This window comes from Oncorhynchus masou, chromosome 30, assembly GCF_036934945.1.
Source record: "Oncorhynchus masou masou isolate Uvic2021 chromosome 30, UVic_Omas_1.1, whole genome shotgun sequence".
NCBI classification, from domain to species: Eukaryota; Metazoa; Chordata; class Actinopteri; order Salmoniformes; family Salmonidae; genus Oncorhynchus; species Oncorhynchus masou.
Genome location: NC_088241.1, coordinates 9,911,844 through 9,937,444, shown reverse-complemented (window position 1 = coordinate 9,937,444; position 25,601 = coordinate 9,911,844). Strand labels below are relative to the sequence as shown.

Genomic DNA, 25,601 nt, shown 5'->3' with positions numbered 1-25,601 from the left:
GAAAGATTGGCCATTATAGACGACGCATACAAACAACCAGCCACAAAATCACATTTGCATAACAGTTTACATAAATGAATACACAACAATTCCATGTACAAATGAGCAGCAAAAGGAAGTTGAAAAACAAACAGGACAAAATGGATTCTTCTCTTCTTCTACTGCCACTGCCTAGAGAGGTGCATGGGGGATGGAAGTGGTAAGACAGGCAAACACCTTAGGCCATTGATTTCCTTTCCCCATCCAAGGATTTGGTGTCTATTTGAACGAGATAATGGCTTGGAATTATGCTATGGAGCTGATGCTGCCCACAAAACTCTTTGGCCTTTGCTGTCACAACGAGATGAAAGCAGAAGCTAGCCATACTCTGGAGTATAAGCTGAACCGCTATGAAAAGCATCTGTAATAATTGCAGTTGAAGTTATTAGTATCAAAACATTGGACAGGGTCGACAGAAAGCAGGTAGAGGTTAAGAGAAGATGATACCGGCCACTTGTTAACTTACTGAACAATGTCTCTCTGTTTCTCTCTGTGATGTTTTCAAAGGCAGGAGAGAGAGAATTGAAATGTAAAGGCATGCTATCAGACCTCATCAACTTGGAATAATTATGTCAGCGGTACAGTGGGATATGTTCCATTAACAGATTAGTGTGGATGATAAATATTGGTTGTGATTGTTAGATTTATTTTGGAGCTGATTTACTGTATGTGTCAGTAAATGTGCTGTAACTGCATAATGATGTGATCAACACTGGAACTAGATTTGTTTCACAGAGCAAAGGCTTACAAGTGCTGTGGGATTTCATGTTGATTGACGGCCACCATTTTTGAATATGATTTACAAAATAATCCGAACAGATTGTCGTTGTCGGAGGAGTTACAGCAGCAGTAAACAGACGGTTGGAAGAACAACAACTTTGACAGCTTGGTGATTCGACAGAGTATTTTGAGAAAACGATTAGCCACTCGTCACAGGATCCTTCTCTTCTGACAATGTGTTGTCATTAAACTGTCCTGTTTCTGTTCCCATTCAGTTGGTTTTGCTCTTCTGAGAACCAGCTGGTACATTGGCAAAGAAGTGTAATGTTGAGGCCTGAGCACAATGTCTAATTGTATCAATGTGATTGTCGATGAGTAACAATCCAATGCCAGACGTGTGCAATGCAAGGTAAGTGAAAGGCAAAGGGTATTAGCGAGGAATAATACCTGATGTGCTGCATACAATTCTCAACAACGCTACAACAGTCCACAGAAACCTTGATGCAAACTCATTCATTGAGTTGAACAGACCTCTAGGTTATGCCTCTCATAAAGTCAATGAGAGCACAGTGCTATAGACTAGAGTAATGGTGTGTAGCTTAACAGAAGGCCTTGCTGAGTTCGAAAGGAGACAATAGGTCCATTGTGGCTGTTTTTCTTACCCCATTGCAGAGTGAGGAGAAGAAGAAGTGGACTAGAGAAGCACGTTGTTGATGACAAACCCATCTCAAACCTCAGGCTCCAATCGTTTAATCCAGGCCCTGCAGAATCCTGAAACGACAAATCACAGAGATGACAGACAGTGAACTTTTTGTCAATTTTTAAATTTTTTATTTAACCTTTACTTAACTAGGCAAGTCAGATAAGAACAAATTCTAATTTACAATGACGGCCTACCGCCATGTTGGTTATGTTAGTCAAGGCTTAGTTGACTCAATGTCAAGTTTTGAGTTCCCGAGCACATACAAAGTATTCTCAAAGCGATAGCCACATATTGTGCTAGCTACTGTAGCTAGCTATGTTGGTGAAGACAGACTAACCTGGCTACTGATCATTGGATGACTCTTGCATGCACTAGTGAATTAAGCCATCAACAGTTTTGAGATAAATCCATGAGTAACACTATGTCTACGTCCATTACATTCTGTTCTAATCTAACATTCCCCCTCTGCCTGTTTCTTTTGGAAAGGGATGTGCATTTTAAGTTAGTTTGCAATCAATCAACTTATCTGTCGCGGTGGAACAAATAATAGTGATTTACTTGATTGAAAACTAAACATTTTCTCATCTGAATAAACAAAATGAATTAAAAGCAACGGTTCTTTGAGGCATCTCCCCTCAGTCGATTAGTTGCACTCCAACAGGCTTTGATAAGAATTAGCTCACACTCAATTATTCCTGGCTCTCAGAAACATCAGTGCATTTCAGAGCCCCCAACATGCACTTTGAACACACAAGGGCAATTTGATCCCCCTTCACCACATTAGATGTCTGTTTTGAGCTCTCAAAAACAAATCTGTCCCCCCCTCCCTTTCTCTCTCACACACTATCACTCTCTTTGTTTCTCTCACTCACTCTCACTCTTTTTTTCTCCCTGTCTGTTTCTCTTTCTCTCTCTCCCTGTCTCTCTCTCTCTGCCTCCCTTTCCCCCTTTCTAATACACCCTTTATTAAAGGGTCAATCTGCAGTTGCTACATGTATATACATTTTTGGACTCACTGTATACAGGACCCAATGATTCTTGAAGAATATAACTTCAATATAACTTAACCTTGTGAGCTTGGTTCAATTGTCGTATCCCCTCAGAATCCCAAAACAAAAGCTCCAATGTTTGTAAGCAACGCAAATGTAAACTAACACTGCATAGCCTCAAAACATGGTTAAAAGTATACTTTTGATGTCATTGATTGTCAGTCCCTGCTCTGTTTATGAATTTGAGAGTGGTTACATTTCTCCTGCCCAATCCCTTATCAAAACATGGGCAGAGAGACGCTTTGTTTTAATCTGACCTGCTGATTGCCCCTTTAAAACACCATAAGCATTTCAACCCCGACCGATGTTCATGAATTGATTTTCCTCATACTTATTAACCATCCCAGTCTGCCCTTTTCCTCACATCTGAGATCTAAATACCAGAGAGAATAAAGTGCTGGCTGGTTGTTTTCTATATGTGTAATGAAAGTTCCCCATGCCTTCCCTCCTCCGTTGTGGGAGTGATGCTGTTAATGCACAACTGCACAACTTGGCTGAGAGGGAGAGAGGTGAAACTGGTGTGGAGAGGAAGGCTACATGACTCAACACGTTTCTACCGGACATCTTAATGAAAAGAGCCGCAGCCTACTGACTCTGACCTCCCGTCCCGTCCCGTCCCCTCCCCGCACTGCCGCCACCACTGCTAACCCAAACACATGGCTTCATTCATTGGGAAAATAGGTCCGTGCACAAAATGGAGGATTGGTTCATTCTCTAGTGTGTGTTTTTGTTTCATTTCATTGTCCTTGACAATGTTTATTTTAGGGTTGGGTCAGGGCTGTGTCTGTTGGATGGACTCTGATGAAGTCATGTAAGAATTCAAATTAATGGAGAAAACAATTGCAGAAAACAATAAAAATAAATAATTTATGCTTTATTGTCACAAACACCAGATAGGTGCAGTGAAATGTGTTGATTTCCAGGGTCAGCTATGGTAGGTTAAGTGCCTTGCTAAAGGGCATCAGCAGATATCAGCAGATTTCTTACCTTGTCGGCTCAGGTATTCAAACCAGCAACACTCTAATCACTAGGCTACCTGAGAAAACCATATGCACGAGTATGCATGCATGAACACATGCATGCAAGCACACACACAAACACATATTCAAAATTCACAATTTGAGACACAAACAGCTGAAATAGCAGGCCTTCAGCCCTGGCAGCTAATTGAGTTCTTGTCCTTGCACAGATCTCTGTCATTATCCATAACTAGCTCAACAAGCTTCATAACACGCACACATGCACACAGTATAATGGAATACATGAACAATTACATTCATTCAGTATCTACAGTGCCTTCAGAAAGTACTCACACTCCTTGAATTTCTCCACATTTACTCAAGTGCTATCAAGCTAAATAATGTATCTGTCTAGGAAAACCTTGTACTGTATAATATAATCTGTATTTCACTGACAACAATAGAGTTGTATGAGTCAGGATGAGATTGACCACCCAGGATAAGCATTGTTGTAACTTGCCTGTATAAGTCAGTAGATATTCTACCTTCACTGCTACTACAGTTTCTGACCTTGTCCCTCACTAGCTTTCCACAGATGCAAATGAGAAAGTTTGATTTGAAATTTGATTCGCTCTCAGAGACAAGTCAGGCTTTCTCCCCTCCAGGGTATTGGAGAGAGCAGAGGCATCAGGCGTGACCCCGACAGGTAGATTTTTAATGGCTTCTTTCATAACATCATCAAACGACTCAATACACTCAATCCTGGACCAATTTGATGCAAAACCCCATGAAATCACTCAATGTGCAGAAAATGAATCCTCAACCTCATGCAACCATGCAATTCAGATATGGTCCTACATCTTAATATCAGGCTCACCCACACACCAACACACGCCAATCTCACCATTAACCTGTGGGCCCAATTACAGGGCCTCATATGGGAGGTCTGTTGTGAACCCATTACACCACCGACACTCACCAGCAGAATCAGTTATAGGCCAAAGATGCAGATTAGGTTATCCACATGGCTTAATCGAACTAAAATCATTAATTGTGCATGAAAACATGGTGGCCCTCTGACAGTCTGATTAGTGTTGCCTGGGTGAGCCTGCCTGCTTCTCCAGACGCAAATAGACAGAGAAAACTTCAAGCCAAGTCAAGGACGGGCAGGTGGACGAGCCAGATTGCATCAGCCTCGTCCAGCAATTTACAGTGGCAGCTGGACAGTATGTCTCCGAGAAGCTCTTCTCACCAACCTGAGCAGAGTGTCTGTCTGCTTGGCTTGGTTTCTGTTTCTGCTCTGTAGGGTCGTCAACTTCGAGTCAATGTGTCTCTCTCTCTGACTCCCTCACATGTCACTTGCCTCGAGAGAAAGTTGGGAGAAAAAAAGAGAGACAGAAGGAGAGAAGACCTCCTTTCAAACTTCCACTGACTCATCCTTCTGTCTCCTGAGAGCTCACAGAGAGACTGTGGTAGAGAGAGAAAAAGAGAGCGAAAGTGAGAGAGAGAAAGAGTAAGAGAAACAGTGTATCTCTCATAAAGAAGCCACTAGTCTTTGAATATGCGTAGGGATTTGCATGAGAGAGAGAGAAAAGCTGTGCTTACCTGTTGAGCAACGTTGAGGCCCCGGAGCCACTCTCTATGTCTCGCCTGATCTCACGATGTCGCTTGGAACGAAAGTGTGCAGTGTGGATAAGAAAGAATGCCAATAGGACTCTACCACTCTCTGACTCCACATATACTGTATCCTCCTCTTCTTAGACAGGGAAAGACACAGGAGGAAGAGAGAGAGAGGAGTGTGTATGAGGGTTAGGGGGGGGGTCATCTTAAGGAAAAATAGATGACAAAAAAACAGCTGACAACAAAAAAGTGATGCCACACTATTAGATGGTTTACATTGGCTATGGATAGTGAGTATATTGGCGAGGGATAGTAAGAATATAGGCTAGGGATAGTGAGTATATTGGCTAGGGATAGTGAGTATATTGTCTCGGGATAGTAAGAATATAGGCTAGGGATTGTGAGTATATTGGCTAGGGATAGTGAGTATATTGGCTAGGGATAGTAAGAATATAGGCTAGGGAGAGTGAGTATATTGGCTAGGGATAGTAAGAATATAGGCTAGGGATAGTAAGAATTTAGGCTAGGGATAGTGAGTATATTGGCTAGGGATAGTAAGAATATAGGCTAGGGAGAGTGAGTATATTGGCTTATTGGCTAGGGATAGTGAGTATATTGGCTAGGGATAGTGAGTATATTGGCTAGGGATAGTGAGTATATTGGCTTATTGGCTAGGGATGGTGAGTATATTGGCTAGGGATAGTGAGTATATTGGCTCAGGATAGTGAGTATATTGGCTAGGGATAGTGAGTATATTGGCTAGGGATAGTAATAATATAGGCTAGGGATAGGGAGTATATTGGCTAGGGATAGTAAGAATATAGGCTAGGGATAGGGAGTATATTGGCTAGGGATAGTGAGTATATTGGCTAGGGATAGTAAGAATATAGGCTAGGGATAGGGAGTATATTGGCTAGGGATAGTAAGAATATAGGCTAGGGATAGGGAGTATATTGGCTAGGGATAGTGAGTATATTGGCTAGGGATAGTAAGAATACAGGCTAGGGATAGTGAGTATATTGGCTAAGGATAGTAAGAATATAGGCTAGGGATAGGGAGTATATTGGCTAGGGATAGTGAGTATATTGGCTAGGGATAGTAAGAATATAGGCTAGGGATAGTGAGTATATTGGCTAGGGATAGTGAGTATATTGGCTAGGGATAGTAAGAATATAGGCTAGGGATAGTGAGTATATTGGCTATGGATAGTAAGAATATAGTCTAGGGATAGTGAGTATATTGGCTAGGGATAGGGAGTATATTGGCTAGGGATAGGGAATATATTGGCTAGGGATACTGAGTATATTGGCTAGGGATAGTGAGTATATTGGCTAGGGATAGGGAGAATATTGGCTAGGGATAGGGAGTATATTGGCTAGGGATAGTAACTATATAGGCAAGGGATAGTGAGTATATAGGCCAGGGATAGTGAGTATATTGGCTAGGGATAGGGAGTATATTGGCTAGGGATAGGGAGTATATAAGCTAGGGACAGTGAGTATATAGGCCAGGGATAGGGAGTATATTGTCTAGGGATAGGGATTATATAGGCTAGGGATAGGGAATATATTGGCTAGGGATAGGGATTATATAGGCTAGGGATAGGGATTATATAGGCTAGGGGTAGAGAGTATATTGGCTAGGGATAGGGAGTATATTGGCTAGGGAGAGGGAGTATATTGGCTAGGGAGAGGGAGTATATTGGCTAGGGGTGAGAGTATATTGGCTAGGGATAGGGAGTATATTGGCTAGGCATAGTAAGAATATAGGCGAGGGATAGTGAGTATATAGGCCAGGTATAGGGCGTATATTGGCTAGGGATAGGGTGTATATAGGCTAGGGACATTGAGTATATAGGCCAGGGATATGGAATATATTGGCTAGGGATAGGGAGTATACTGGCTAGGGATAGTGAGTATATTGGCTAGGGATAGTAAGAATATAGGCTTGGGATAGGGAGTATATACGCTAGGGATAAGGAGTATATACGCTAGGGATAGGGAGTATATTGGCTAGGGATAGGGAGTATATTGGCTAGGGAAAGTGAGTATATAGGCCAAGGATAGAGCGTATATTGGCTAGGGATATGGGAGTATATATGCTTGGGACAGTGAGTATATAGGCCAGGGATAGGGAGTACATTGGGTAGGGATAGGGAGTATACCTGCTAGGGATATTGAGTATATTGGCTAGGGATAGTAAGTATATAGGCTAGGGATAGTGAGTGTATAGTTCAGGGATAGGGAGTATATTGGCTAGGGATAGGGGGTATATTGTCTATGTATAGTGAGTATATTGGCTAGGGAAAGTGAGTATATTGGCTAGGGATAGGGGGTATATTGTCTATGGATAGTGAGTATATTGGCTAGGGAAAGTGAGTATATTGGCTAGGGACAGGGTTATATAGGCTAGGGACAGGGAGTATATTGGCTAGGGATAGTAAGTATATTTATTTATTTATTTATTTTATTTCACCTTTATTTAACCAGGTAGGCAAGTTGAGAACAAGTTCTCATTTACAATAGTGACCTGGCCAAGATAAAGCAAAGCAGTTCGGCACATACAACAACACAGAGTTACACATGGAGTTAAACAAGCATACAGTCAATAATACAGTAGAAAAACAAGTCTATATACAATGTCAGCAAATGAGGTGAGATAAGTGAGGTAAAGGCAAAAAAGGCCATGGTGGCGAAGTAAATACAATATAGCAAGTAAAACACTGGAATGGTAGATTTGCAGTGGAATAATGTGCAAAGTAGAGAAAAATAATGGGGTGCAAAGGAACAAAATAAATAAATAAATAGAAACAGTAGGGGAAGAGGTAGTTGTTTGGGCTAAATTATAGATGGGCTATGTCCAGGTGCAGTGAACTGCTCTGACAGTTGGTGCTTAAAGCTAGTGAGGGAGATAAGTGTTCCCAGTTTCAGAGATTTTTGTAGTTCGTTCCAGTCATTGGCAGCAGAGAACTGGAAGGAGAGGCGGCCAAAGGAAGAATTGGTTTTGGGGGTGACCAGAGAGATATACAGTACCTGCTGGAGCGGGTGCTACGGGTGGGTGCTGCTATGGTGACCAGCGATCTGAGATAAGGGGGGACTTTACCTAGCAAGGATTTATAGATGACCTGGAGCCAGTGGGTTTGGCGATGAGTATGAAGCGAGGGCCAGCCAACGGGAGCATACAGGTCGCAGTGGTGGGCAGTATATGGGGCTTTGATGACAAAATGGATGGCACTGTGATAGACTGAATCCAATTTATTGAGTAGGGTATTGGAGGCTATTTCGTAAGTGACATCGCCGAAGTCGAGAATCGGTAGGATTGTCAGTTTTACGAGGGTATGTTTGGCAGCATGAGTGGAGGATGCTTTGTTGCGAAATAGGAAGCAGGATGGGAAATAGGAAGATTTAATATTGGATTGGAGATGTTTGATGTGAGTCTGGAAAGAGAGTTTACAGTCTAACCAGACACCGAGGTATTTGTAGTTGTCCACATTTTCTAAGTCAGAACCGTCCAGAGTTGTGATGCTGGACGGGCGGGCAAGTGCAGGCAGCGATGAGTTGAAATGCATTCATTTAGTTTTACTTTTATTTAAGAGCAGTTGGAGGCCACGGAAGGAGAGTTGTATGGCATTGAAGCAAGTCTGGAGAGTTGTTAACACAGTGTCCAAAGAAGGGCCAGAAGTATAGAGAATGGTGTGTTCTGCGTAGAGGTGGATCAGAGACTCACCAGCAGCAAGAGCGACATCATTGATGTATACAGAGAAGAGTGTCGGCCCAAGATGTCATGTTCTGACCTTTATTTCCTTTGTTTTGTATTTATTTAGTATGGTCAGGGCGTGAGTTGGGGTGGGCAGTCTATGTTTGTTTTTCTATGATTTGGGGATTTGTATGTTTCGGCCTAGTATGGTTCTCAATCAGAGGCAGGTGTCATTAGTTGTCTCTGATTGAGAATCATACTTAGGTCGGCTGGGTTTCACTGTTTGTTGGTGGGTGATTGTCTATGTTGATTGCTTGTGTCATCACAGTTCTCATTTAGCTTCACGGTCGTTATTTGTTTATTGTTTTGTATAGTGTGCTTCAGTGTTCAGTGTTTTCTTTATTAAATTTCATCATGAACACATACCACGCCGCATTTTGGTCCTCCGATCCTTCTCGCCTCTCCTCTTCAGATGAAGAGGAGGACGCCCGTGACACAAGAATTGAACCCTGTGGCACTCATCTGCCGATGAGGATGTGGTGATTGACCGAGTCGAAAGCCATGGCCATGGCCAGATCAATGAATACGGCTGCACAGTATTGTTTCTTATCGATGGCGGTTAAGATATCGTTTAGGACCTTGAGCGTGACTGAGGTGCATCATTGATCAGCTCTGAAACCAGATTGCATAGCGGAGAAGGTGCGGTGGGAATCGAAATGGTCAGTAAGCTGTTTGTTGACTTGGCTTTACAAAGATCTTAGAAAGGCAGGGTAGGATAGATATACTGTAGGTCTGTAGCAGTTTGGGTCAAGAGTGTCCCTCCCTTTGAAGAGGGGGATGACCGCAGCTGCTTTCCAATCTTTGGGAATCTCAGACGACACGAAAGAGAGGTTGAACAGGCTAGTAATAGGGGTTGCAACAATTTTGGCAGATAATTTTTGGAAAGAAAGGTTCCAGATTGTCTAGCCCGGCTGATTTGTAAGGGTCTAGATTTTGCAGCTCTTTCAGAACATCAGCTGACTGGATTTGGGAGAAGGATAAATGGGGAAGGCTTGGGCAATTTGGGGGGTGCAGTGCTGTTGACCGGGGTAGGGGTTGCCAGGTGGAAAGCATGGCCAGCCGTAGAAAAATGCTTATTGAAATTCTCAATTATAGTGGATTTATCGGTGGTGACAGAGTTTCCTATCCTCAGTGCAGTGGGCAGCTGGTAGGGGTGTTCTTATTCTCAATGGACTTTACGGTGTCCCAGAAATTTTTTGAGTTTGTGTTGCAGGAAGCAAATTTCTGCTTGATAAAGCTAGCCTTGGCTTTTCTAACTGCCTGTGTATATTGGTTTCAAGCTTCCCTGAAAAGTTGCAAATCACGCAGAGCTGTTCAATGCTAATGCAGAACGCCATAGGATGTTTTTGTGTTGCTTAAGGGCAGTCAGGTCTGGAGAGAACCAAGGGCTATATTTGTTCCTGGTTCTCAATTTCTTGAATGAGGCATGCTTATTTAAGATGGTGAGGAAGGCATTTAAAAAAATAACCAGGCATCCTCTACTGACGGGATGAGGTCAATATCCTTCCAGGATACCCGGGCCAGGTCGGTTAGAAAGCCCTGCTCGCTGAAGTGTTTCAGGGAGCGTTTGACAGTGATGAGTGTAGGTCGTTTGACCGCTGACCCATTACGGATGCAGGCAATGAGGCAGTGATCGCTGAGATCCTGGTTGAAAACAGCAGAGGTGTATTTAGAGGGCAAGTTGGTTAGGATGATATCTATGAGGGTGCCTGTGTTTATGGCTTTGGGGTGTTACCTGGTAGGTTCATTGATAATTTGTGTGAGATTGAGGGCATCAAGGTTAGATTGTAGGATGGCTGGGGTGTTAAGCATGTTCCAGTTTAGGTCACCTAGTAGCACAAGCTCTGAAGATATATGGGGGGCAATCAGTTCATATATATTTATATTTACATTTAAGTCATTTAGCAGACGCTCTTATCCAGAGCGACTTACAAATTGGTGAATTCACCTTCTGACATCCAGTGGAACAGCCACTTTACAATAGTGCATCTAAATCATTAAGGGGGAGGGGGGGGTGTGAGAAGGATTACTTATCCTATCCTAGGTATTCCTTGAAGAGGTGGGGTTTCAGGTGTCTCCTGGATAGGTGGTGATTGACTCCGCTGTCCTGGCGTCGTGAGGGAGTTTGTTCCACCATTGGGGGCCAGAGCAGCGAACAGTTTTGACTGGGCCGGGAACTGTACTTCCTCAGTGGTAGGGAAGCAGGCCAGAGGTGGATGAACGCAGTGCCCTTGTTTGGGTGTGGGGCCTGATCAGAGCCTGGAGGTTTTTGGTGGTTCTCACAGCTCCGTAGGCAAGCACCATGGTCTTGTAGCGGACGGCTTCAACTGGAAGCCAGTGGAGAGAGCGGAGGAGTGGGGTGCTGAGAGAACTTGGGAAGGTTGAACACCAAAGGGCTGCGGCGTTCTGGATGAGTTGTAGGGGTTTGATGGCACAGGCAGGGAGCCCAGCCAACAGCGGTTGCAGTAATCCAGACGGGAGATGACAAGTGCCTGGATTAGGACCTGCGAACTTCCTGTGTGAGGCAGGGGCCTGGATGTTGTAGAGCATGAACCTACAGGAACGGGCCACCGCCTTGATGTTAGAGAACGACAGGGTGTTGTCCAGGATCACGAAGGTTCTTAGCGCTCTGGGAGGAGGAAACAATGGAGTTGTCAACCGTGATGGCGAGATCATGGAACGGGCAGTCCTTCCCCGGGAGGAAGAGCAGCTCCGTCTTGCCGAGGTTCAGCTTGAGGTGGTGATCCGTCATCCACACTGATATGTCTGCCAGACATGCAGAGATGCGGTCGCCACCTGGTCATCAGAAGGGGGAAAGGAGAAGATTAATTGTGTGTCGTCTGCATAGCAATGATAGGAGAGACCATGTGAGGTTATGACAGAGCCAAGTGACTTGGTGTATAGCGAGAATAGGATAGGGCCTAGAACAGAGCCCTGGGGGACACCAGTGGGAGAGCGCGTGGAGGAGACAGATTCTCGCCACGCCACCTGGTAGGAGCGACCTGTCAGGTAGGACGCAATCCAGCGTGGGCCGCGCCGGAGATGCCCAACTCGGAGAGGGTGGAGAGGAGGATCTGATGGTTCACAGTGTCGAAGGCAGCCGATAGGTCTAGAAGGATGAGAGCAGAGGAGAGAGAGTTAGCTTTAGCAGTGCGGAGCGCCTCCGTGATACAGAGAAGAGCAGTCTCAGTTGAATGACTAGTCTTGAAACCTGACTGATTTGGATCAAGAAGGTCATTCTGAGAGAGATAGCGGGAGAGCTGGCCAAGGACGGCACGTTCAAGAGTTTTGGAGAGAAAAGAAAGAAGGGATACTGGTCTGTAGTTGTTGACATCGGAGGGATCGAGTGTAGGTTTTTTCAGAAGGGGTGCAACTCTCGCTCTCTTGAAGACGGAAGGGACGTAGCCAGCGGTCAGGGATAGTTGATGAGCGAGGTGAGGTAAGGGAGAAGGTCTCCGGAAATGGTCTGGAGAAGAGAGGAGGGGATAGGGTCAAGCGGGCAGGTTGTTGGGAGGCCGGCCGTCACAAGAAGCGAGATTTCATCTGGAGAGAGAGGGGAGAAAGAGGTCAGAGCACAGGGTAGGGCAGTGTGAGCAGAACCAGCGGTGTTGTTTGACTTAGCAAACGAGGATCGGATGTCGTCGACCTTCTTTTCAAAATGGTTGACGAAGTCATCTGCAGAGAGGGAGGAGGGGGGAGGGGGAGGAGGATTCAGGAGGGAGGAGAAGGTGGCAAAGAGCTTCCTAGGGTTAGAGGCAGATGCTTGGAATTTAGAGTGGAAGAAAGTGGCTTTAGCAGCAGAGACAGAGGAGGAAAATGTAGAGAGGAGGGAGTGAAAGGATGCCAGGTCCGCAGGGAGGCGAGTTTTCCTCCATTTCCGCTCGGCTGCCCGGAGCACTGTTCTGTGAGCTCGCAGTGAGTCGTCGAGCCACGGAGCGGGAGGGGAGGACCGAGCCGGCCTGGAGGATAGGGGACATAGAGAGTCAAAGGATGCAGAAAGGGAAGAGAGGAGGGTGGTATATGGTATCCAGAGCACAGCTGGGGGCAGAGGGTGGTCTATAGCAGGTGGCAACGGTGAGAGACTTGTTTTCAGAGAGGTGGATTTTTAAAAGTAGAAGTTCAAATTGTTTGGGTACAGACCTGGATAGTAGGACAGAACTCTGCAGGCTATCTCTGCAGTAGATTGCAACACCGCCCACTTTGGCCATTCTATCTTGTCTGAAAATGTTGTAGTTAGGGATGGAGATTTCTGAGTTTTTGGTGGTCTTCCTATGCCAGGATTCAGACACGGCTAGGACATCCAGGTTAGCAGAGTGTGCTAAAGCAGTGAATAAAACAAACTTAGGGAGGAAGCTTCTAATGTTAACATGCATGAAACCAAGGCTATTACGGTTACAGAAGTCATCAAAAGAGAGCGCCTCGGGAATAGGAGTGGAACTAGGTACTGCAGGGCCTGGATTCACCTCTACATCACCAGAGGAACAGAGAAGGAGTAGGATACAGGTATGGCTAAAAGCTATGAGAACTGGTTGTCTAGGACATCCGTAACAGAGAGTAAAAGGAGGTTTCTGGGGGCAATAAAATAGCTTCAAGGTATAATGTACAGACAAAGGTATGGTAGGATGTGAATACAGTGGAGGTACACCTAGGCTCTGATGATGAGAGAGATATTGTCTCTAGAAACATCATTGAATCCAGGTGATGTCATTGCATGTGTGGGTGGTGGAACTGAAAGGGATAGGGAGTATATAGGCTAGGGATAGGGAGTATATAGGCTAGGGATAGGGAATATATTGGCTAGGGATAGGGATTATATAGGCTAGGGACAGGGATTATATAGGCTAGGGATAGTGAGTATATGGGCTAGGGACATGATTAGATTGGCTAGGAATAGGGTGTATATTGGGCTAGGGATAGGGAATATATTTGCTAGAGATAGGGAGTATATTGGGCTAGGGATAGGGAATATATTTGCTAGAGATAGGGAGTATATTGGGCTAGGGATAGGGAATATATTTGCTAGAGATAGGGAGTATATTGGGCTAGGGATAGGGATATATTTGCTAGAGATAGGGAGTATATTGGGCTAGGGATAGGGAATATATTTGCTAGAGATAGGGAGTATATTGGCTAAGGATAGGGATTATAATGGCTAGGGACAGGGATTATATAGGTTAGGGATAGTGAGTATATTGGCTAGGGATTATATAGGCTAGGAACAGGGATTATATTGGCTAGGGATAGGGATTATATAGACTAGGCATAGGGAGTAGAGAAACAACATAATTTAAAATCTACTAGAATATTCTACATTTCTAATAAAAAAGCTTCAATATGCCTGTACAGTGTAGCTGTATTAAACAGCTGCAGCAGCAGGAGAGAATAGGATTCCCCTGCTCATCCTTTCCGAGGGAGACTACAGAACTCAGTGTCTGGGGTTTGAGGGAGCAAGGGAACCTTCAAAGATACAAAGGCAACATGGATGTCTCCACTGCAGCCCGTTTTGTAACATTTATGCTCATACATAATGCATGGGACAGCGAGTATCCACTTTATTTTATATACTGAATACTCCTGGGGGGATTCAGCTGCGCTGCTGTAGAGTTGGAGACTTTACACTGAATTCATTTTCCACTTCAGAATATTTGATTTCGTGCTGAAAGGTTCCAATATGCCTCCCAGTCTCCAGTCACCATTCACTTTCAGGTGTATACATATGTATACACCTGAAAGTGAATGGTGACTGGAGACTGGGAGGCATATTGGAACCTTTCTACAGTGACTAACACAAAGGTCACAGTCTTTTCTACCAGTGCGTATTTTTTATTTGACCCCACTTAGTGCTTTTTATGTACAATCTGCAGTACTCAGTCCATATTCAACCACATAGAGTACAAACAGAATACATTGTACAGTACTCACCTACGGCCGTTGTACAGTACATTCATTGTGTGCTCAGCCATGCATTAGGAATATACCCTCTGCAGTAGGTATTGTCTGTGATGTTAATAAGCTTTCCACAGCTTCTGCAGGTAATAAAGAGAGGGCAGCAGCATGGAGCCCCTCTAGTGTGTGTGTGTGTGTGTGTGTGTGTGTGTGTGTGTGTGTGTGTGTGTGTGTGTGTGTGTGTGTGTGTGTGTGTGTGTGTGTGTGTGTGTGTGTGTGTGTGTGTGTGTGTGTGTGCGCAGTGGGGGGGGGGAGTTGTAGTTGCTAACAGCTGGGCCATGTAGTTGGAGGTGGCCCCTCAGACAGTCATTAAATACAGAAGCCCGGGGCTGAAAGGTTAATTCCCCTGCATGGAGGGGGTAGATAGGGGAGGAAGCAGAGAGGCGAGGGAGGCCATGGAGGAGCTCACTGCTCACACAAAAAGCACTGTCAGCAACACGGCTAACGCAGGAGCCTCTGCGGCTAGACAGGCGGAGAGGAGAGAGAGACTGGGCCAGACAGAGAGATGGAGAGAGAAAAGAGTGATGCAGAGGGGAGGGGTAGAGGGAAAATAGTGAGAGGAAGGCAGACAAGAACAAGGGAAGAGGTAATGGAAAGAGGGAAACGAGATATGGATGGAAAGAAACAGAGAAACAAGGAGGAAAATTCAAGATAGAAGAGAGGGGTGTAGAAGGAATTAAAGGAATGAGAGAAACTGAAAGGAGTTTCTATAATAGCGATGATTGACATGAACAAGTTGTTTTGAAAAAAAGATGGAAGGGAACAGAAAGTCTTTGGATGCAAATCAGGGCAGGCATTCACTTAGGGCCCCCGGCCGCTAGGGGGACCCCAACCAAAAATATATATATATTCTGAAACTCTGTGCTCGAGTCTGTGCTCGAAATGTGGTTATGCATCAGCAGTTTTTGTCTTGTAATGTCAGTCACTGACATTCAGTCAATTTGCTCATGTCAGCAAAAAAAATGTTTCATTGGAAAATTAATCTAGCCAGCTATCTACACCTTGTAGCAATCATGTCCATATTACTGACCAGGCACGCAGGGCATGTGTCCAGTGGGCCAGGCCTTAAAACGGCAACATTTTCTGTCCGATCCATGGCAAAATTTGTAGAATTCCATTAAATGAGTTTTAAAAATGCAACATTTTCTCTCCACCCCGTGGCAAAATGTACTTTAAAACTTAAACTACTTCTCTCTGCCATCCAGAAGGGCACCACTCAAATATTTTACCTGTGAAGTGTGGTGCCCTCAAACCAAATCTTGATGTAACGTAACAGATCAGAGCGTGCCACTTGTCACCACCCAGAGAAAGTTTCATTTTGAAATGAACACGGTGGCAGCTTGGGCTGATCAGCTTAGAGCAGAGAGACAGACCGAAACAGAGACAGACACATATAGTATGTTCAACATCCAATATGTGATCTTCACCAATAGCAGGGTTTAACGCTTTCAGCCCTCTAGGTCTTAGGGCGGCCTGTTTAATGAAAAACGACCCCGCGTGACCCTACAGGGTCTCCTAGGGCCCGCCACAGGGGCCTCTGGGTCTCTCCATTCCCTGAGCTAAAGAATTACATCCCAACCCTTTTGGCCTACCACTAATTACAACAGGCTAACCTGCTTCTACTATTTGTTGTTGTTCTGTTGTTGCCCAGCTAAAGCTGCTGTAGCTGGCGTATCTGTGTGGCGCTACGCTCTGTGTCAGATGGCAAGGTCACAATGCTTTCCCTGGTCAATCTGGCTCCCAAGCAGCCACAGGAGATGGAGCTAAAGGTCTTGAGGTCTTCAGCCTACATAACCCAGAGAGGAAAGAGGAAGGCAGTGTGATTACATGCCAGCCGTCACTACAACGCCAGAGTAGGGGAGAGTGGGGACATTTTTACATTCAGCACCTCTCCCTCAAGAGAAATATAGTATTCTTTCTCACAAAGATATTTACATATATTTCCGGATGTTGTGTATCTCTGTAAATAATGAAAATTCATGTACACATTACACTTGGAAAACATAGCTTGTCCAAAGAACGTGCTCTCTTGGCACAATATAGCCCGGTTATGTGGTAAGTTGAGCCGGAGTCCATGCATTACGCCTGGGAAGAAAACAATTCAATTTTATCAACTTGCCATTGGCTCAACCATTGGCTGAATTTACCCCATGGCCATTGGCTCAACTTACCCCAAGGCAAACATTTTGACTATATTAGCCCACACAGGTACAAGGATGCACATTCATGCTAGGTTTAGGACCTTATATTGAATCTTATAGAGACCCCAAGTGATGTATAGAACAAACTTTAAATGGTCTGCTTTGGTTTAGATACAAACATCATGAAACCTCTAACACAATAAATACATTTGACTTGGTTGCTTAACACTTTTTCAATGTGAGATCTTACTTCACTGACTCCAATTTTGTGTATGGCTTCCCAGAAACAAAGGTGGCTCAACTTACCCCACTCTCCCCTAACACATGGATCTGATCGTGGGCAATCTGGCATAGGTTGTCTGCAGTAGTAAAGCTTGTTGGATTTGGAGGACATGCCAGGATCAGGGACTTGAAGCTGTTTTATCTTTCCAAGAGGGTCTGTGTGTGTGAGCCTGAGTGTATTTTTTATATAATTTTTTACCTTTATTTAACGAGGCTAGTCAGTTAAGAACAAATTCTTATTTTCAATGACGGCCTAGGAACAGTGGGTTAACTGCCTGTTCAGTGGCAGAACGACAGATTTGTACCTTGTCAGCTCGTGGGTTTGAACTTGCAACCTTCCGGTTACTAGTCCAACACTCTAACCACTAGGCTACCCTGTGTGTGAGTCTGTGTGTGTTTGTGTGTTTGTGAGCCTGAGCGTGTGTGTGTGTTTGTGTGTGTCTAAGGTTTCCATCCTAATTACCTTTTGTGACCCAGCCATGTTTGAGTAGGTGGAGGGACCATGGGTATCTGGGTTAAGAGGGATTTGGAAGAGGGAGAACCCAATCAGACATCTACTGCCTCAATCCGCATATCTCTCCCTGACCTCTCTTCCTATCTCTCTCTCTATATCCCTATATCTCTCCTTACTTTTCTATGGTATCTTAGTCACTCAATAATGTTTACATATCTTGCATTACTCATTACTCATCTTATATGTATATACTCTATTCTATACTATTCTACTGTATTTTATTCACTCAATGTTAACATATCTGGCATTACCCATCTCATACAGTATGTATATACTGTTTTCTGTACTATTCTATGGCATCTCATTCACTTAATAATGTTTACATATCTTGCATTACTCATCTCATGTGTATATGCTGTGTTCTATACTATTCTACTGTATCTTAGTCTGTTCCGCTCTGACATCGCTCGTCCATATGTATATAGTCTTAATTCATTCCTACTTTGATTTGTGTGTATTGGGTATATGTTGTGTAATTTGTTAGATACTACTTGTTAGATATTACTGCACTGTCGGAGCTAGAAGCACAAGCACTTCGCTGCACCCGCAATAACATCTGCTAATCACGTGTATGTGACCAACACAATTTGATTTGATTTGACTCCTCTTCCTATCTCATCTCTCTATTTATATATCTCTCACTGACTCCTCTTCCTATCTCTGTCTTTCTATTACTATATATCTCACTGACTCCTCTTCCTTTCTCCATCTCTCTATTTCTATATCTCTCACTGACTCCTCTTCCTATCTCCATCTCTCTATTACTATATCTCTCACTGACTCCTCTTCCTATCTCTGTCTTTCTATTACTATATCTCTCACTGACTCCTCTTCCTATCTCTGTCTTTCTATTACTATATCTCTCACTGACTCCTCTTCCTATCTCCATCTCTCTATTTCTATATCTCTCACTGACTCCTCTTCCTATCTCCATCTCTCTATTTCTATATCTCTCACTGACTCCTCTTCCTATCTCCATCTCTCTATTTCTATATCTCTCACTGACTCCTCTTCCTATCTCCATCTCTCTATTACTATATCTCTCACTGACTCCTCTTCCTATCTCTGTCTTTCTATTACTATATCTCTCACTGACTCCTCTTCATATCTCTGTCTTTCTATTACTATATCTCTCACTGACTCCTCTTCCTATCTCTGTCTTTCTATTACTATATCTCTCACTGACTCCTCTTCCTATCTCTGTCTTTCTATTACTATATCTCTCACTGACTCCTCTTCCTATCTCCATCTCTATTTCTATATCTCTCATGACTCTCTTCCTATCTCTGTCTTTCTATTACTATATCTCTCACTGACTCCTCTTCATATCTCTGTCTTTCTATTTCTATATCTCTCACTGACTCCTCTTCCTATCTCTGCCTTTCTATTACTATATCTCTCACTGACTCCTCTTCCTATCTCTGTCTCTTTGTCCCTATATCTCTCCCTGACCCCTCTTCCTCTTCCTCGTCCTTACCCTCTATCTCTGTCTCTCTATTTCTATATCTCTCCCTGACCCCTCTTCCTATCTCTGTCTCTCTATCCCTATATCTCTCCCTGACCCCACTTCCTCACCCTTACCCCTATCTCTGTCTCTCTATCCCTGTCTTTCCCTGACCCCTCTTCCTCTCCCTTATCCTCTATCTCTGTCTCTATTACTCTATCTCTCCCTGACCCCTCTTCCTATCTATGTCTCTCTATCCCTATATCTCTCCCTGACACTCTTCCTCTTCCTCTCCCTTATTCCTATATATCTCCCTGACCCCTCTTCCTATCTCTGTCTCTCTATCCCTAGAGTGTGTGTGTGTGTGTGTGTGTGTGGGTGAGTGTGTGTGTGTGCGTGCGTGGGTGAGCGTGTGTGTGTGCATGCGTGGGTGAGCGTGTGTGTGCGTGCATGCGTGCGTGACAGTGTTGTGTGGGTCGAGGTTGAGAAAGCCAGCTGTGGTGGCCAGATTGGGGAAGGATTATTCCCCAAATCTGTTCCATTTATCCAAAAAACCCTAACAAGCTTGTGCGTACCAGCTATTTAATAAATAGATATTGTGAGTCAGATGCTCGACATCAGCACATTAAATAATACACTGCCTTCCGCTGGGTGGACCAATCAAAAGGAAGGTCAAGTGTTTGTTTGCGCTTTGACCCTGTTATGACACCCTGTGTGAAGCAAGGCTGCACACGTCTGAATGAACACACCACAGAACATTACAATGGCAACATTGGTGAAGGGAGCATAATGCAAAGGTGTGTGGAGAAATGAGTGAGACTTCATTTATTTTTATGAAACTCAAGTATCAAATAAATAGAACCACTAACATACTAAACAAACAGAATCACTTTAAAATGAGTAGAATAGGATAATGAAAAGTCTACTAATATGATACAGATATTAATACTTTGATATTTGACATTTCTTTAAATATGAAAGATCTGGCATTTGGCCATCTTCTGAGATGCTACATAGGAGGTAAAGCATACCACCCTGCATACCACTGCTGGCTTGCTTCTGAAGCTAAGCAGGGTTGGTCATGGTCAGTCCCTGGATGGGAGAACAGATGCTGGAAGTGGAAGTGATGTTGGAGGGCCAGTAGGAGGTACTCTTTCCTCTGGTCTAAACAATACCCCAGGCCAGTGATTGGGGACACTGCCCTGTGTAGAGTGCTGTCTTTTGGATGGGATGTTAAAATGGGTGTCCTGACTCTCTGAGGTCATTAAAGATCCCTTTGGCACTTACTGTAAGAGTAGGGGTGTTAACCCCGGTGTCCTGGCTAAATTCCCAAACTGGCCCTCAAACCATCACGGACACCTAATAAACCCCAGTTTGGTTCATTCATCCCCCTCCTCTCCCCTGTAACTGTTCCCCAGGTCGTTGCTGCAAATGAATACATGTTCTCAGTCAACTTACCTGGTAAAATAACAGATAAATAAAAAAAATATAAAGGCCAAGGACTAAACGTTAAAGACTTCTATAATGTGCCAGCTCTGAGCTGAGGAGTGCATGACTGTGCTTGTGACATATGACTTGTTATGTGGCAACAGCAGGACCTGAATCCCCAAGAAAAATATCCCTTTTGGGGACAATACCATACGTCTTATCTCATGAATAAACAAAGAACATTAGTAGTATAACGCTAATTCAGTTCAAGTGATATGGATACTAGTGGTGCATATGATTAGGCTAGAGTCTCAGAACAAGCCAGCTAAGCTACGCTGCAGTGTTTCTTAGAGGAACTACGGTAGTAGATTCCTGTGTGATGTGATGAGGTTAGAGGCTGGCCGGGGATCACCACCACAATATTATTAGGTCGCTCAGGGAGCGGGAGCCGGGTCAGATAATAAGACTCTCTTCAGCTGAGTGAAATGTATGGGAAGAAAAGTGCTGACACCTCCCTCTCTCCCTCTCTCCCTCTAACCCTCTAACCCTCTCTCCCTCTCTTCCTCTCTCCCTCTAACCCTCTCTTTCTCATCCAATTTCGAGTGCTTACTCTACGCTGGTGATTTTCATGCGGAGCCGTCGGTCCACGGCCCACAAACTTTAACGCTTGCTGTTTCTGCCATACCATCTATCACCGTGCAGGGGTTTGATGGAGGGAAGATTAGAGGGAGGAAGGGATGGAGGTAGGGAAGGGGGATCATATTGAAATTTGAGGTCAGAGAAGACGATGTGTTTTGCCCAGTCTTGTGTATCCCATTCTTTTATTTAGCGTCCCGTCAGCTGCGGCCCGTCTCAGACACTTGAATATCTACATCTTCACAGGCCCGTCAATAACCCACCCAGATAGAGAGAGACAGACATGATCCAGGGTTTGACAGGCCAGGCAATAACCCACCCAGATAGACATGATCAGGGTTTGACAGGCCAGGCAATAATCCACCCAGATAGACATGATCAGGGTTTGACAGGCCAGGCAATAACCCACCCAGATAGACAGAGATAGACATGATCCAGGGCTTGACAGGCCAGGCAATAACCCTCCCAGATAGACATGATCAGGGTTTGACAGGCCAGGCAATAAACCACCCAGATAGACATGATCAGGGTTTGACAGGCCAGGCATTAACCCACCCAGATAGACAGAGATAGACATGATCCAGGGCTTGACAGGCCAGGCAATAACCCTCCCAGATAGACATGATCAGGGTTTGACAGGCCAGGCAATAACCCTCCCAGATAGACATGATCAGGGTTTGACAGGCCAGGCATTAACCCACCCAGATAGACAGAGATAGACATGATCCAGGGCTTGACAGGCCAGGCAATAACCCACCCAGATAGACATGATCAGGGTTTGACAGGCCAGGCAATAACCCACCCAGATAGACATGATCAGGGTTTGACAGGCCAGGCAATAACCCACCCAGATAGACAGAGATAGACATGATCCAGGGCTTGACAGGCCAGGCAATAACCCACCCAGATAGACATGATCAGGGCTTGACAGGCCAGGCAATAACCCACCCAGATAGACAGAGATAGACATGATCCAGGGCTTGACAGGCCAGGCAATAACCCACCCAGATAGACATGATCAGGGCTTGACAGGCCAGGCAATAACCCACCCAGATAGACAGAGATAGACATGATCCAGGGCTTGACAGGCCAGGCAATAACCCACCCAGATAGACATGATCAGGGCTTGACAGGCCAGGCAATAACCCACCCAGATAGACATGATCAGGGCTTGACAGGCCAGGCAATAACCCACCCAGATAGACAGCGACAGACATGATCCAGGGTCTGACAAGCATGGAACTTGACATGGCCACACAATCTGGGTTGCTCCCCGAGTGTCACTGATAAAACACAGGGATTAGGAAACGGGTGGATGCAACCGAGCTAAAAATGGGGACAGTAACAAAGCAGGGGCAGAAACATTGTCCAATGTATCCAAAAAGGAAGCCTTTCACAAAAGTGATTAAGCGGTAAAATGGCGCTTTAATAACATAAGCTGTATGGCCTATTATCTCTGTTCCGCTGGCCACACGCGCAGACACACACAAAACCCGTGCCCACCCACACCTACCTCAGCCAACAGATGGAGTTGCGGGTCGGCTGAGGTGGAGCTTGTCATCCTCCCCATCCCTCCATCCCCTTTTCACAAATCCATTTTAATTAACATATCAGAGATCCAAACGAGGTTAAACCCCTCTCCTGCTCTCTCTAATCTCCTCCAGTTAAAACTGACCAGGCATGGAGCCCACATAATCAGCCCGGCCGATGGCACCACAGGGCCTCATGCATCTATACCTTTCCTACTGCACACTACCAACTTTATACCCTGGACTTTACATTGCCTTACATCTCTACTATAGCTGGTATATCGGTGCATATATAGAGGCCATATCCTAATGTAAAAACAAGCCGCGTCAAGTGGATATCAAGTCCCTTGACACTGGTATTGAGAACAGTGCTGTGGTGTATTTTTTAATAATCTGTCCAATATGTTTTGAGTACAGCTGAACGTATAGACTAGTAAACCCCCGTTCTTGGTAATTATAGTGCCAAAAGCCAATGTTGGTCCCAGTCACAGCTGCATGACTTATATTCTCCTCAGCAGCAGCAGCAGCTGTTGGCTATTGGATCTATGATGGGACCCTGGTGGTTCGCCTCACCCCAAACCCTGAGACCCATTCCCTCTTTCCCTCTCTCCTTTTATCCCTCTCTCCCTGCATCAATTCACTCCACACCTAAAGCTCACTCCCTCCTTTCCTCTCTCACTCATTCCCTCTCTAACTCCATTACCCCCACACCGTCAAAAATACAATTATCTGTTTCCCTCCTGGCCTCTCTGAACAGTTAAAATATACTCCCTCCCTCCATCCCCCCTTCTCTCCATCATCAGTGGAGGTGTCTGAGAGGTGACTGTTACCCCTCCGCCTGCCGTACTGGGCTCAGCTCTCAGCCTCACGGCCCCCCAGAGTCCTGCCAGGGAAAGTTGAGCTGCCTAACAGATGGAGCCTATTGTCTGGGGAGGAGAGTGAGACAGGGTGCAGTGCCGTGGTGGCGCATAGAATAGAGGGTCTGGCTGGAGTAGAGGAGGAGAGGGTGGGGTTGTAGGGGGGTTAACACATGATGGTTCAAATCTGTTGGTCTTGATAGCATTTCAGGAGGAGTGCTTGGTTATTCGTATCCTGGAATGTTCCTCTCCTGGAGTTTTAATGAACCCTGAGCCAAAAGGCCTAATGAAGCGTGCTCCTTTTGCCAAAACACGTCCCTCAACCTGACCCCCCTGACCCCCATCCCTCCCACGCCTCTGGTGGGGGCGTCTCCATGTCCCCGCCGAGAAAGTTGTCAGAGGGACAGAGTGAGTTATAGAGAGAGGGCCAGCAGTGGAGACAATAGAATGCCGGAGCATGTGCCTGCATATGTTTTCAAGATGGGGGTGGCTTCTGTCTGCCTTTCTTTTTCGATTTTTGTTTTGAATTGCATATTTCTTTGCTTCTTTGTGGACCCTGACAGAAAGGGGCGGTTGGCAAAAGCTGGTGTTCTTCAGCCTTTTTAACCAATTACTCCAACTTCCAGGACACACACACTCCCTCCTTAGTTAGTCCTTATTACGGTTTAAGTGTCCTTTGTACCAGCAAGGACCTCATTATTTGTTAACTTAAGCCTTAACCAGACAAAGAGACAGGAGTGTGTGTGTGTGTGTGCGTGTGTGTGTGCGTGTGTGTGTGAGTTAAGGATTAATAAAGTGCCAGGCTACTAATGAAGCATCCTTAGTTTACGTTCTACAGCAGTGCTATAAACTCAGTGTTCTCAACATGGTGTGGTATGCCAGGTCGCTATGCTCTCATTTAAATAAGAGGAAACAAAGCCATGAAGAGAGAGGGGGCCATTCACTTCAAAAGAGATTCTTGCTTAATTGCAAAACTGTGAGAAAACAAACTCCCTCGGAAGAGAGAAAAAAACAAGGATTAAAGTTGCATCATCGAGTACAGACAGTCTATAGAATGATGCAGTTGCTTTGATCCTATCGGAGGTAACGGACATATTTTACACTGGACAGATGCTGGTGATGCTGTGGCATTTCACTGACCTCACATTCTGAACATTCCTACCTACTCATTTTACCTCTTGTTCTTCCATCATTATCTGACTGTGTTGGTATTCACCTGACTGTGTTGGTATTCATCTGACTGTGTTGGTATTCATCTGACTGTGTTGGTATTCATCTGACTGTGTTGGTATTCATCTGACTGTGTTGGTATTCATTTGACTGTGTTGGTATTCATTTGACTGTGTTGGTATTCATCTGACTGTGTTGGTATTCATCTGACTGTGTTGGTATTCATCTGACTGTGTTGGTATTCATCTGACTGTGTTGGTATTCATTTGACTGTTAGCATGGTACTTATTTATTCACAGAAGGTTAATTTGAAGTACAACTGTACCAATTAATGTTGTCCTGTTGTAACTTATACCAGTCGCTAATAAAATAGAAGAAGTGAATAACTGTGTTTGATTTGGAGACAGAGTGGGCATCCTAAAACATATCCTGACATCGTAACCATTCCTCCTAATCATCTGCATTTTGCACAATTCTAAAATGCAGCTTTGATGCAAAAGTGACCAGTACGTACACTATCGTTCAAAAGTTTGGGGTCACTTAGAAATGTACTTGTTTTTGAAAGACAAGCAATTCTTTTATCCATTAAAATAGCATCAAATTTATCCGAAATATAGTGTAGACATTGTTAATGTTTTCAGTGGCGACTGTAGCTGGAAACTGCTGATTTTTAATGCAATATCTACGTAGGCGTACAGAGGCCCATTATCAGCAACATCACTCCTGTGTTCCAATGGCACGTTGTGTTAGCTAATCCAAGTTTATCATTTTAAAAGGCTAATTGATCATTAGAAAACCCTTTTGCAAT

The 25,601-nt window shown here is 44.6% G+C and overlaps 1 protein-coding gene across 2 annotated transcripts in view; it reads right to left on the bottom strand.

Annotated features, from left to right (window-relative positions):
- nphs1 (NPHS1 adhesion molecule, nephrin) overlaps nucleotides 1-5,146 on the bottom strand; it is a 69,446-nt gene extending 64,300 nt beyond the window's left edge. For both annotated transcript variants that reach the window (XM_064949793.1, XM_064949794.1), the window contains exons 1-2: nucleotides 5,076-5,146; nucleotides 1,422-1,530 (exon numbers count right to left, since the gene is read on the bottom strand). In XM_064949793.1, coding sequence (XP_064805865.1) covers nucleotides 1,422-1,485 — 64 coding nt within the window. In that variant the 5' untranslated portion in view covers nucleotides 1,486-1,530; nucleotides 5,076-5,146. The remainder of the gene's footprint in view (nucleotides 1-1,421; nucleotides 1,531-5,075) is intronic.
- Nucleotides 5,147-25,601: the final 20,455 nt, after the last annotated feature.